The 14870-nt window shown below is 40.4% G+C and overlaps 1 protein-coding gene across 1 annotated transcript; it reads left to right on the forward strand.

The window, feature by feature from the left end:
• Window positions 1–10793: 10793 nt before the first annotated feature.
• On the forward strand, window positions 10794–14363 carry LOC131438459 (guanine nucleotide-binding protein G(f) subunit alpha). The gene is made up of 4 exons (XM_058608510.1): window positions 10794–11019; window positions 11106–11372; window positions 11433–11946; window positions 14161–14363. The coding sequence occupies exons 1-4, from the start codon at window positions 10823–10825 to the stop codon at window positions 14326–14328; spliced, it is 1146 nt and encodes a 381-aa protein (XP_058464493.1). The 5' UTR covers window positions 10794–10822; the 3' UTR covers window positions 14329–14363.
• The last annotated feature ends 507 nt before the right edge of the window (window positions 14364–14870 follow it).

Raw genomic sequence — 14870 nt, forward strand, 5'->3', positions numbered from 1 at the left:
TCCAGCCTCATTTCACGACAGTAGACACCAGCACCAGCACGACCATTCAACAGAGAACCGTCCGTATAACAAACTATGTGTTCATCAAGTTGTCGTTCCAGACAACCAGACAACCATTCCTCACGAAAAGGATAGCTCACATTGAATGTTTTGAAAGGAAAACTGCATGTGAGAGTTAGGTCACTAGGAGCGAGTAAATACTCATCCCACGTAACCATTTGAGACCACAAGCGAGTGTGGCTGGTAGCATAATCTAATGGGTTACTGTTCCAAAGCCCTGTAACCTTAAGACGATATGCACAAGATAATGCTTCTTGTTTTAGGAACACATGTAGTGGTTTAATGCACAGTAGCGCCTCTAGAGCAGCAGTAGGAGTTGTCGTGAATGCTCCTGTCATCGCCATTAGGACCATCCTTTGGAGATGATTTAGCTTTGACTGAACTGTCGCGACTTCTCCTTTCTGCCACCATACAAGACATCCATATGCTAAAATTGGTCTAACAATAGTTGTGTAGATCCAATGAATATATCTGGGTTTGAGTCCCCATGATTTTCCAAAAGCTCGTCTACATTGGCCGAAAGCCATGCAAGCTCTTTTAATTCTGAAGTCAATGTGAGCAGACCAATTCAGTTTTGAGTCAAGAATAACCCCGACGTATTTAACTTGTTCGACCACAGTGACCTCTGAACCAAAGAACTGCAACGGACGAGCTCCTGTGATTATCCTACGATGAGTGAAAAGCACCATTGATGTTTTGCCCGGATTTACAGATAATCCAACCTGACAACACCATTGTTCAACAGATCGCAGGGCTTGCTGCATTAAATCAAAGAGAGTGTTAATGCTTATACCGGTCATCAATATATGATAATCGTCGGCAAAACCATAAGTCGGAAATCCAAGGTTATTAAGTTTCCTTAACAAACCATCAGCGACAAGGTTCCATAAAAGTGGGGATAGTACACCACCTTGAGGACACCCACAGACACTTAGCTTTCTAATCTCTGCTTGCCGAAGCGATGAACAAAGAAGTCGATTGCTAAGCATTGCGTGTATCCAATTTGTGATACTTGAAGGTATGCCATGACCACGGGCTGCTTCCAGAATTGAATTGAAAGACACGTTATCAAAGGCACCTTCAATATCTAGGAAAACTCCCAAGCAAGATTGCTTTTGTGAGAAAGCTTTTTCAATGTTGTACACAACATCATGTAACAGGGTTGTAGTGGACTTTCCACGCTGGTAAGCATGTTGCATTCCATGTAGCGGATGCAGGCCCAAACTAACATTTCTGATATAGTGATCGACTATGCGTTCCACTGTTTTAAGAAGAAATGAGCTTAGACTGATAGGCCTGAAACTCTTCGCTTCCTCATAAGTGTCGCGACCGCCTTTGGGAATAAATTTGACAATTATTTCCTGCCAGGCTCTTGGAATATATCCTGTCGCAAGACTAAAAGTAAGTATTTTCTTCAAAACATGTTTGAAATGTTCATACCCTTTCTGCAGTAACACTGGGAAAACTCCATCCTTTCCAGGAGACTTGTACGGAGCAAAACTCTCAACTGCCCATTTGACCGATTCAATCGTCACAACGCTTCGAGCAAGGGCCCAAGAATCGTAACTACCTGAAAAAGTCTCGGGAAGAGCTGTCGGTGATGGATCCATACATCCTGGAAAGTGAGTGTTAAAAAGATAGTGAAGTACATCACCTTCATCAGACAAGTGTTCACCATCTGAAGTTCTTAAGAAACTGACATTAAAGTCCTTAGACTTCGAAAGTAACTTATTTAATCTGCTAGCCTCGTTGAGACTAGAGACATTTGTGCAGAGGCTTTTCCAACCACTTCGCTCAGACGATCGAAGAGCATTTTTGTAAGCCCTTCGAGCCGACACGAATGCCTCCGACCCATCTCTGCGTCGGTGGTTCCAAGCTCTTCTGCATAGTTTCCTTAGTCTAGCAAGTTCAGCATTCCACCAAGGAGTTCCTCTAGTAGCCCGCACAATCCGAAGTGGACAAGCCTCTTCATATGCTGCAACTATGAGTGAGTTTGTCTCGTCGACAACATTTTCCAAATCAATTGGGGTTTCAATTGTTGGTTGGTACCCGTAAAATCTAGTCGCCAAGCCCTCTTCATAGAGGTCCCAGTTTGTAGATTTGGGATTACGATATGTGATAATATCAAATTTAACGTTTGAATGATCAAAGAAGATGTACTTATGATCAGACAACGAAGGTTCGAGCTCATCGGAGACGAGCCAATTCACCAACTCATGCGCAATTCTATCAGAGCAGAGAGTTACGTCCAAAACCTCCTCTCTGCCAGATCTCGCAAAAGTTGGACGGTTTCCTGCATTGACTATGTGCAGGTTTGTACTGCTCACAAATTCCATCATATCAGAGCCTCTCGAATTTATATCTGTGCTGCCCCAAATGATATGGTGAGCATTTATGTCACTGCCGATTACAAGCGGTAAATCACTTTTGCAGCAGTATGATACAACCTTTTTGAAGTCATCGCTTGGCGAAGGTTGGTTATGCGGCAAATATGCCGAACAATAGACATATTTCCTGTCTATGCCATCAGTAGTCATACCAACTGTGACAGCACAAATATCCCGAGTTGTGAGCTCCGATATGAGAGAGACATCGAGAGCACTATTTGCAAGTATGCATGCTCGAGGCATTTCACGTGGATTAGTCATTCCGGTCTTGTTAAAGGCAACAAAGACTGGGTTTAACAATTTTCCAACGTAGAAGTTTCCCTTTTGGAAATATGGTTCTTGAACCAAAGCTAAAGAAGCTTTACCTTCTTGCAGAAGTCTGGATAGATTCATAGTTGCTGTACGTTTATGCTGGAGATTGATTTGTGCTACTCTAACCATTATCAATTAAAGTAACGAACACTCCACCTCCAGCACTTACCGTACAACAACTACAAGAAACCAAATATATTGGCTTATAATCGCCTATAGCGAACCATGTAAGGATTTTTTTAAATGTTTTAATCATTTAAATCCCACGAGTTGCGAAGAAAGAAGTCGTCCACTGTGCCAGAGCTTCGCTTAACACAGTAAGGGAAAATCCCAAGATATTCCGTTCACGACTGCATTGTTTAACCTCCTGCAGCCATTCAGCCATCGGCACGGAAATACACCTTGACTTAGGAGTTCCTATTTTTGTGGCCTTTTACGACATGGAACAGGAAACCAGTGGATCAATTCTTGGTAAAAAATAATTCCGCCGGATGCCACACGGCTTACCTGTTTGGTGGACTTATACCACCGGTACAGGTGGACCGTAGCGTTATTCTTAGCCAGTTGGGAAACCGCTACCGACACTACACGGCTATCTAGGCTGCTCAGAGAGGGAAATTGACATTGATGGTCAACTTCCATGGATGGCCGAGCAGCCGAGTCCCGCTTACAAACTGCGAGGAGATCGGATGAAGCGTTCCCTGAAGGAACACTCCAAGCGTTCCTTTGCCGAGATGGTTAAGAGTGCCACCCCTCCTAAACAGGCAACGAATCCATATGCCTGCTTGTCAACTGACGAGAGCGATTCTGACGACCCTTTGGAAGGTCCATCTTCAGCGGTCCCTCGTAGCTGTAGGAAAAGAATGAATAAATCTTCTCATAAGCTACCTAGTAAGGGTTCGAAAGTGTCTTCCGAAGGGCTTCGAAAAGTTACAGCTAACGGGAATCGGGAAAAATCACCGAAGCAAAAAGCTCCTGGTCTCGGAAAACTCAATTCCGAGATGGAATTCCCACCGCTTCCAGGGACTAAAAAATCCCCAAGCGTCCCTGAAAATCCACCAGAGAACCAACTAGGTGCTGGACTTATAAAGTTCTCTGATGTTGTGGACTGGATTTTTACAACTTTCAATATTTCAGACCCTCTTAGAAGCATTTTAATTGCTTTCATGCCAACAGTAAAAACATATTTGAAGCAGTTGACTGCAAATTGGCCCCTTCTTTCAGCGATTGTATCTTTCGATGGCTAAATCATCCGCCAAGGTCACGGATCTAATCACTGTTTTACAGTGGAATTGCAGAAGTATTATCCCAAAAATAGATTCATTTAAATTTCTAGTAAACAATCTGAAATGTGACGCATTTGCATTGTGCGAAACTTGGCTAACTTCTGAAATACCCTTAAACTTTCACGATTTTAACATTATTCGTCCGGATCGAGATAATCCCTATGGAGGAGTACTTTTGGGGATCAAAAAGTGCTATTCTTTCTATCGCATTAACCTCCCCTCGATACCAGGTATTGAAGTTGTCGCATGTCATGTTACAATCAAAGGTAAGGACCTTTGCATTGCTTCCATCTACATTCCCCCAAGAGCCTCGGTTGGGCATCGGTGGCTCAGTGATATCGTAGAGCTCCTTCCTGCACCGACGTTGGTTTTAGGAGACTTTAACTCACACGGTACGGGATGGGGCTGTCTTCACGATGATAACAGATCAACTATGATCCATGATATCTGCGACAACTTCAATATGGCAATCTTGAATACGGGAGAAATGACACGGATTCCTGCACCACCAGCAAGACCAAGTGCGCTGGATTTATCCCTTTGCTCGACATCGCTACGGTTGGATTGCACGTGGGAGGTAATTCCTGATCCCCACGGTAGCGATCATCTACCGATCGTAATATCAATCACCAGCGGCTCAAAACCATCGAAGACAATCAATGTTTCGTATGATCTCACACGAAATATTGATTGGAATAGCTATGCGACCTCGATATCTGAGAAACTTGAAAGAACTCAACAACTTCCTCCGGAGGAAGAGTACACGTTTTTGGCTGGCTTGATTCTCGACACCGCGACTCAAGCTCAGACGAAACGTGTACCCGGCGCGAAAACTAACATCCGTCCTCCCAACCCGTGGTGGGACAAAGAGTGCACAAATTTAAACGCGGAGAGAGCCTCCGCGTATAAAATATTCAGAAAAAATGGAACACCTGATAATTACCGGAATTACGCGGCGTTAGACGTTAAAACTAAGAACTTGATTAGAGCCAAGAAACGCGGTTACTGGCGTCGGTTTATAGACGGCTTAACGAAAGAAACATCTATGAGTACTCTTTGGAACACAGCCCGACGAATGCGCAATCATAACACCACGAATGAAAGCGAGGAATATTCCAACCGCTGGATATTCGATTTCGCTAAAAAAAGTATGCCCAGACTCTGTTCCGGAACAGAAGATCACCCGCGCCTCGACACCAAATACAAACGAAACACCGTTTTCGATGGTAGAGCTCTCACTTGCACTCTTATCATGTAACAATAAAGCCCCGGGATTAGACAGAATAAAATTCAACTTGTTGAAAAATCTGCCAGACCCCGCCAAAAGGCGCTTGTTGAGTTTATTCAATAAGTTCCTTGAGGACAACATTGTTCCACGTGACTGGAGACAAGTGAAAGTGATCGCCATTCAAAAACCAGGAAAATCAGCCTCCGATCACAATTCGTATCGGCCGATTGCTATGCTTTCCTGTATCCGGAAATTGTTCGAAAAAATTATTCTCTTCCGTCTAGACAATTGGGTCGAAACTAATGGCTTACTTTCAGATACACAATTTGGTTTCCGCAGGGGTAAAGGAACGAACGATTGTCTTGCGTTGCTCTCAACAGAAATTCAAATGGCATTTGCTCGTAAAGAACAAATGGCGTCAGTTTTCCTAGACATTAAGGGGGCTTTTGACTCAGTTTCTATAAATATCTTATCTGAGAAGCTGCATCAGCATGGTCTTTCGCCAGTTTTGAACAACTTTTTACATAATCTATTGTCTGAGAAACACATGTATTTCGCGCATGGTGATTTGTCGACAATACGATTCAGTTACATGGGTCTTCCTCAGGGCTCATGCTTAAGCCCCCTTCTATACAATTTTTACGTAAACGACATCGATAAATGTATCAACACATCTTGCACGCTAAGACAACTTGCCGATGACAGCGTTGTGTCTATTATAGGACCCAAAGCTGGCGATCTGCAAGGGCCGTTACAAGATACTCTTGCCAACTTATCCACATGGGCTCTTCAAATGGGTATCGAGTTCTCTACGGAGAAAACTGAGCTGGTTGTATTTTCGAGAAAGCGAGAACCAGCACAATTACAGCTTCAACTAGGGGGTGAAACCATAGCTCAGGTCTTCACATTTAAATATCTCGGGGTCTGGTTCGACTCCAAAGGCACCTGGGGATGTCACATTAGATATCTGAAAAGAAAATGCCAACAAAGAATCAACTTTCTTCGTACAATAACCGGGTCGTGGTGGGGTGCCCATCCAGGAGACCTGATCAGGCTGTACCAAACAACGATATTGTCCGTGATGGAATACGGATGCTTTTGCTTCCGATCCGCGGCGAACACTCATTTCATCATGCTGGAAAGAATTCAGTATCGTTGTTTGCGTATTGCCTTGGGTTGCATGCAATCGACTCATACGATGAGCCTCGAAGTGCTGGCGGGTGTTCTCCCATTGAAAAACCGGTTCTGGGATCTCTCATATCGTTTGCTCATTCGATGCGACATTTTGAATCCTCTGGTGATTGAAAATTTCGAAAGGTTAGTTGAGCTTAATTCTCAAACCCGTTTTATGTCCTTGTATTTTGATTACATGGCTCAGAATATTAATCCTTCTTCGTTTGTTTCCAACCGTGCTCATTTCTTGGATACTTCTGATTCTACTGTGTTTTTCGACACATCCATGAGAGAAGAAATTCATGGAATTCCGGCTCACGTGCGCCCTCAAGTGGCCCCAAATATTTTTTATAATAAATTTAGAACAGTCAACTGTGAAAAGGTGTTTTACACTGACGGATCAAACATTAACAAGTCCACAGGCTTCGGCATCTTCAATCAAAACATCACCGCTTCTTACAAACTCAGTGATCCGGCTTCAGTTTACGTCGCAGAATTAGCTGCTATTCAGTACACCCTCGAGATCATTGAAACCTTGCCCAAAGACCATTACTTCATTGTCACGGACAGTCTAAGCTCAATAGAAGCTCTCCGGGCAATGAAGCCAGGAAAGTGTCCCCCATATTTCCTGGGGAAAATACGGGAACATTTGAGTACTTTATCTGAACGGTCTTATTTAATATCGTTAGTCTGGGTCCCTTCGCATTGTTCCATTCCGGGCAATGAAAAGGCAGACTCATTGGCTAAAGTGGGCGCATTAGAAGGTGATATTTATGAAAGACCAATCTGCTTCAATGAATTTTTCAGTATTTCTCGTCAGAAAACTCTCGAAAGTTGGCAAACTTCATGGAGCAATGACGAACTGGGACGATGGCTACACTCCATTATCCCTAAGGTATCGACGAAACCTTGGTTCAAGGGGATGAACGTGAGTCGTGATTTCATTCGCGTTATGTCACGACTCATGTCAAATCACTATACATTCAACGCACATCTCCGGCGTATCGGGATCGTGGAGAACGGGCTCTGCACCTGTGGCGACGGTTATCAGGACATCGAGCATGTCGTGTGGTCGTGCGTAGAGTATCGCGACGCCAGGTCGAAGCTACTGGAATCCCTCAGGGCCCGAGGTAGACCGCCTGAGGTTCCGGTTCGGGATGTGTTGGCGAGTCGGGATAGTTCATATATGCTTCTCATATACCAGTTTCTCAAACACATTAATATACAAGTGTAATCTGTTACATCTGGCTTAGAAAGTTCCTCCTATTTATCGACGTTGTTTCAACTGTGGCTAAGAATTATTTCTCAACTGCAGGTTCGACACTAACTTCCGCCGATTATCCCGATTCCTCATCTGTCCACCATCTTCATCGGAACTAACAAGATCTTTTTGCTGTCACTAACCTTCGCTTCCCCCCTCCCCGTCTTTTCACCATCTCGATGTCAACTAATTAGATCTCTGTCGTTTTAGTCATTTCATTCCCATATCCCCATTTTACTTCGTTTTCCGCAATATTTACTTCGCTATCTTTTTTTTTCATTTTCTTCTGTAACAACACCATCATCGCCCACGGAAACTTATCAACAGCATGCGGGCCACCCGCCGGATATTCGTAACCTGGGGGTGTTTCCCGCGGACCCACACGGACCGAAGAATGCGGCCAACATGAATATTCACCAACGCCATATGGAAGACTCTCATGAAATATTCAGATCACCGGCCGATCACCACATGAAGGCTGGATCTGCCAAAGTCAACCACTGCGACCCAAATATGACATTACTTAATGATACAACCCTAGTTTTAAGTTAGTCGTAAATTTTAAATTAGTAAAAGCCCTTGGCATCTTAGAGCTTAAGCAGTGTGCCTTAAACATTATATTCTTGAATAAAAAAAAAAAAAAAACGGAGTGTAGTGGATATGTGGATATGCGACAAGAAGATTTTCACACTAACCATGCCATGTTTGTTAGGAAGTCTTTCCGTTACATTACATACAGGACCAGAGCTAATGAAAGTCATTTTCATTGAATAAAAATAGACGAAAATGACAAGAAATTACTGTCACTCTCAGCTTCGCTTGCAAACTTTGAGAACGAAATCCATGCCCAGTCAATGACATAAGTGGGACAGTAGTTTCAAAATTGTTATTTTTCTTTCATTTGCCCTTTCAGTCATTTGCAGTTTTCAGTGAAAATCCCATAGTATGCAGTGTCGATATTCAACCGAAGCTGTGAGAATTGAAAATGGCAGAAAAAGGTTTCACAATAACTTTTACCTGTTGGTGCTCGAATTTGTAGTAGTTTTGGTTTCCAAAGAGGTTCTGGGATGTAATTACTTCGATTTGCCATATTTTAGTCACTTTTTATAGCCAAGCGTCACAAATGAGAATTGAAATTATGCTGGTGCTCCCTGAAGACGTTAGTTTGGTTTCGTCTTGTCATGGAGGAAAGAGTGACGTTGGCAATTATACTCTCTCATTTTTTCGATGAGAAACGAAAATGCTTCGTCTCTCTTTGTTTGTTCTGGTATCTGTCATTTACGAATGAGACAGTAAAACATTGAAAATTACTGTTGGAATGGTTTCTTCCATTGAGAATGCGTGACAATTTTAAGCTCTGTACAGGACCATTGCATGACTAATACTACTTTCGCCCTATCCAGGGCAAATACCAAATCCTCATTTTATCTCTGTAATCAACCACCCCGGTGGTGCGATTGTCATCTGCATACAAATGGCTTGAAGCCGAAATTTTTGGTTCTTTTGGTTCTAGTTCGCTGTCAAATGCTGTGTTTAAGCAGTGTTCATATCTTTCTTCAAGCGGTTGCACCAACATAAGCAAATGATTTCGATGGAATATAATCAAACTATAACAAACCACTTTTTTTCTTATTCAAAAAGAGGTCAAATTACTTGTTTTGCAGAGAATACTAGACAAGAGTTATGTTTATATTGGGTTTGAAGAAATTAACTTTTGACACCAGTGTGGTTTGATTGTATGGTATGAACGTAGCTTAAAATATTGTTGACAACAGCGCCACCAAAACAAAATGCGTCGGTTTCAGGAACCAGCTTCCATAGCAGGGGGGTGAATTAAACAGTGAACAGTCCAGTCATGTGAGTTCAAGTTGGTACAGTAATACTCATTATTATGCGGCCAGATGTTACTGTTGGAAGGGTATTCGTAACTACCGTCAAATGCAAGTGAATAGATCTGCTTACGAGTATAGATTTTTCATACACATGCATCTGTACACTCTAAATCGGCATCGTAAACCAGCTGTCGTATGTTCGAGTCCCAGTCTGGACGGATTCTTAGTGTCAGTACGGCAAGTGCTACATGCCATGTCAGTTTCGAATCGACTGCGAAGTCTGTTATTGTTGTCGATAGTAAAGCTCTTCATCGTAATAAAGGACTCCTACTACTTTGATTTCTTATTACTAACCGAATCATACCTTCGGGTTGAAAATTCAATTTCCAATCACATATCAATTTTGTGGGGAGGTCATATTTTTTATATGAATCTAACTTTATGAAAATCGGAAGTGAGAAAGATATGTATGCGATTTCCAGGAAGCAGCTAGCTTTACATTCTCAATCACATTTAAATAGATTAACGCTCAAGTTCAATTTTTTAATCCTTACATGATAGTTCTAGAAAAATCACGACAAATGTTCTGTTATTCCATTTTATACTACAGCGAATTTAACCTTGTCACGATCTGCTCATGTCGTGCATTCAACGAGATGGCTTGAAATCTTATGGAAAGATCTTGATCTAGATTACATTTGAACAGCAGGCGTCCGTCTACTTCGGGAGCAGACAAATCGCACACGCCATCGACCAAAAAAGCTTTTGATAGCGTCATGCTTAGCACAAATCGTGTACCGTGAATCACTACACCGGCCTAGCTACCCACATACATGTGATAGCCTTTGATAAGTTCCGCCAGTATTTAGGATGCCCAAGACTTCGAAATCAATTAGACTAATTATAACAACCAGGGCTGATGAAATAGATTCCACCCGGGTGGTGAGTGAAAATTGACGGTGAGGGAGAGCAAAGTAATAGTGAGTGAATGAAAAATTCTTTTCTTTTAAATTATTTACAGGTACAATTATTATAGAAGTAATAATTACAAACCTTAATATGGTTGAATTAATAATTATTTTTCCATGTATATAGTCTCTGATACTGTGAACTCGTTCGATGAAATTTCATTGAAAAGATTTCTTCCGAATTTCGGGTGGGACCCTGATAACGTTTCAATAGCTCCCTTATTATTTCAGGTAGAGCTGAACAAACGCTCTCTTTCAATCTACGAGTGTAAAGACTATAGTTCAGATCGTTCTCTGTTACCGTTAGTGATTGCAATGTTTTTGAAAGATTGCTTTCGCCACTCATCGAAAAAGAATATCAGGCAGAAGAAATTAGAAAAAAGGCTCACGCAAATCAATGAATCCTTTAATACTTCCATCAAAATTCTTTTACTAGGAGCCGGCGAATCCGGTAAAACAACCATCATAAAACAGATGAGAATTTTACACGAACAAAATGGTTTCAGTTTTGAGTGAGTTTAGTCAATAGCCTTAAATGGGAGCTTCCAGCCTCTCAGTGTTGGGCAGATGTCATTAAATTCTAATCCAATAATTTCAGTGAACGTTTGAATAAGTTGCATGATATAATAGAGAACATTCACGAATCCATTTTCGAGCTAGTGCGACAAGTTATCCTAATGAATCTACGATTTGACTCGAAAGAGAATCTGCGATGTGCGGAAGAAATTTTGAAGATGGGCAAACAAGCGCCTTGGTATCTGACCATGATTTATGTTCAACGTGTTCGCATGCTGTGGGCTGACACAGGAGTAAAGCAATGCTTTAAACGTTCGAATGAATTTCAGTTGATCGATAGCGCCAAATAGTGAGACAAATTTGCATAGCTGTCGGTATTCGAATTTAGGGAATTTTCATTTTTCTACAGTTTCCTGGATCGTATTGAGAAAATTTCTATGCCCGGATACATCCCATCGAATGCAGATATACTCAACTGTCGGAAAACTACAACTGGTATTCAGGAGATTAGTTTCCGAATAAAAATGCCGTTTGGTGGAAACTGTCAAGAAATTCGAATGATTGATGTCGGTGGACAACGGAGTCATCGAACCAAATGGATGCAGGTATTTGAAGGTATCGAGGCAGTTCTGTTCATGATTGCATGTGGCAGTTTCGATCAAACTTTACGTGAAGATCCCTCCCAGAACCGGTTAGTGGAAGCGTTTGAATTGTTTCGAGGTGTTTGGCACAACCGGTTCTTATCGGAAACGGGGTTAATTGTGTTTCTCAATAAGCTGGATATCTTGGAGCAGAAGATAGCGGCCGGAAAATCGATGCGTGCATTTTTTCCCGAATATGACGACTATGTTGCACTCGCAGATACCGATGACGTGTGTGACGAATTTACACGTAGCAAAAGATTCATCAAATCGAAATTGGTGGTAAGTAGTATTTTGGCACAAACAGCAGATTTATATGGTTAAATTTGACGTCGAATAGTTTGTTTGAATTTAAATCTTTTACATCTAGGAGTGTTACATCAGTTGTAGCAGAATAAGTTTTAAGAAGCATACTTTTAACCCAGCGCTACTTCAAACCTTCGTTATTTGGTTACGGTTTACTGTCATCATTATCAACCTTTACGAAAATTCAATCTGATGTTTGGTCTTTCATTTACACTGGTGCATTATTTTTATTTTATTTTATTTCACTTAATCGGTTGAGCTATGGCCTTTTAAAGATAGCCAGGAGTAGAAATGTACCCCACGAGAGCGCTTACGTTAGAGTTTTGTTGGAGGTGAAAAATACGGAAATTTAATTATAACTTTTTTTGTGAGCAAAATATCTAAACACAGTAAGCGAGAAAAATGTAAAAGATACTGCGATAGATTTTGGTATGAAGGTGTACCGTTTATTTCTAAATAAATTGAATTTTAGTAATTTTAGACAGATTTCAATTTTGGGTTAGAAATTTACCCCAATCCATCTGGTTCAATGTGTTGTACTACATTGTCGTTATCATGAATTCGCCCAACTAACCAAAAGTTCGGATAAAAGGGACTGAGGAGAGGCTTAAGCAGCTCTCAAAGTTAATCAATAGCATTCTAAGCAGCCCATTTTTAAGTAATTATCCATACTTGAAAGTTCGCGCGACGCAGCGGAACGAACTTCTAAGCTGCTTCTAGAATACATTGTTCAGCTTCTATGCAGCGAAAAAGTTCACGAGGAACTTGTTCTGTACTTTCAAGTTGCTGAAAGTACCACGTGCACTCTTAAGCAGCGAGAAAGTTCACGCGGAACTTGTTCTGTACTTCGAACTGTCAAAGATTGCCACGTGTTTTCTTAAGCAGCTATTTCACGCAGAACTTGATCTGTACTTTCAAGTTCTCAAAAGTTCCGCGTGTACTTTTAAGTAGCAAGAAAGTGGATTTTAAAGTAATTGTGGAACTTCTGGTTGATTGGGCGCCTTCTTATGTCATGTATATTATTCGTGATTTTTTTGTATCATGAGTAATACATCAACTTCCACGAAAATTTATCATGAATTTAAAGGTATAATGGAATCGGAAAAGGTTATATGTAAATAACAAGTACAAGTACGCACCTCTACTACTCCCATAAAAATTGTTTCGGTTCTTTCAGAAACGTAATATCCTAGTCCACTCGTCTGTAATTTGATTCGAAATTCAGTATGATTTTAAAATGCATTCCGAATCAGATGCAACAAATTCCGGTTTGTTACATTTAAACATGGCCACACACTGCTCAGGATCATCAACAAGTTCTCGTTTTTGACCAACAGTTAGCAAACGCGGCACCCACTTTGAACGGAGCTTTCTCATAATCAAATGCTTATGCAATATAAAGCCAACACGTTCTTTTGATATCTTCACACTCACGCAACTTCACTTTTCGATCATTCAAAACAGTTTTGTGAATTTTTTAATATTTTCTGGTTTTTACGGCCACTTTTGAAGTCAGCAAACCAACGTTTTATTGTTGTTTCTTGTAGAGCGGAGTCTCCATAACACTTTTCAAGCCATTGCTTCACTTGAACCGTACTTTTCCCATCAAGAAGCAGTGTAAAATTAAACCACGAAATTGTTTTTGATCAATTGTACTGAAAATAACAAAAGTAGTGTCACTTTTAGCACAATAACTGACAAACTAATGAATATTATGAAATTTTAACAGCTGTCTTTTAAAGGTTAGTATTGACTGGACTAAAACTAGCGCCATCTATGTGTTTGTCCCGGGACTTTTCATCCCATATTTTACATTTTGTTTTTTTTTTTGTTTTATGCTTATTTTATATTGAATGAAACTCCAAAATGAAAACCAGTTATTATCGCTCTTTACAACATGAAAATTTATCATGGTTTCAACTTGAGAAATTTTGCTCAAATACAATCGAGCAGACTTGTTTCAAACTTATTGTGAATTCTATTAAAATAGAAAAATTTTAAAGAATTAAAATTTGCAGATATGTTAACGCAACTAAGAATTATTAATATTGGAAATTAATTGAATATTGAGAATAATTTTCGTTAATAATAATTATTTTTATTCAATTTTTTTATAAATAAATATTTATACTCCGCTGTACTGCTTAACATATTACTGAAGCATTTGTTGTTTTTTTTTTTATTTTGCAGGATATCACAAATGAACCTCCCCGGCGTACTTCCCATCTGGTGCGACGAAAACGATCTTGCTACTATCACTACACAGTAGCTACGGATACAAACAACGTTAGAATAGTTTTCAATGACGTACAAAATATAATTTTAGCTAAAAATTTACAATCAACTAACATTGTATAGCTCAGTGATAACTATAATCTTAATATACATGTATCAACGTACTCCTAAAAGTAAGCTTATTGCGTAGACTTTCGCGCTGTGAGGTGATAGCGTTGTGCGAATAAGCAATATCTAAAAATATAAATTTGTCCATAGAAAGTATTGTACACATCTACAATTGGCACATTGTCGCAAAGCTGATTTACCGGTAGCGACACCTGCCAATGAAAAATGGAACCAAGAAAAGGAGGATTCTTTCGGAAATTTTCATATCGGCAGTAGTGATTTGCAACATTTTTATCGTTTATTCAATAGTACAAATAGATATCAGTAATAAAAGTACACTCGGAGCAGAAGAAAATCGATTTCAAAGTGATTACTACTACTTCTTTTAGTGTAAACTACGATTAAACACGAAAATCTTCAGAAATGTGTGAAATTGGGTAAGGTTAGGTTTTTCCGGATCAACATTTTTTTAATCAGAAACCAGTGTAATGTTGATTTCTCGAGTACTAGAATGTATGGCGATCGAGTACTATTTATTTTGGATACTTTATTTGTTA

This window comes from Malaya genurostris, chromosome 3, assembly GCF_030247185.1.
Source record: "Malaya genurostris strain Urasoe2022 chromosome 3, Malgen_1.1, whole genome shotgun sequence".
In the NCBI taxonomy this organism is placed as follows: domain Eukaryota; kingdom Metazoa; phylum Arthropoda; class Insecta; order Diptera; family Culicidae; genus Malaya; species Malaya genurostris.

What these genes read in the sequence shown, in the direction of transcription:
- LOC131438459 (XM_058608510.1), top strand. Translation starts at nt 10,823, where the DNA reads ATGTTTTTGAAAGATTGCTTTCGCCACTCATCGAAAAAGAATATCAGG. An exon ending in TTGATCGATAGCGCCAAATA is followed by an intron (nt 11,373 to 11,432) that starts GTGAGACAAATT and finishes ATTTTTCTACAG; the next exon opens with TTTCCTGGATCGTATTGAGA. An exon ending in TCATCAAATCGAAATTGGTG is followed by an intron (nt 11,947 to 14,160) that starts GTAAGTAGTATT and finishes TTTATTTTGCAG; the next exon opens with GATATCACAAATGAACCTCC.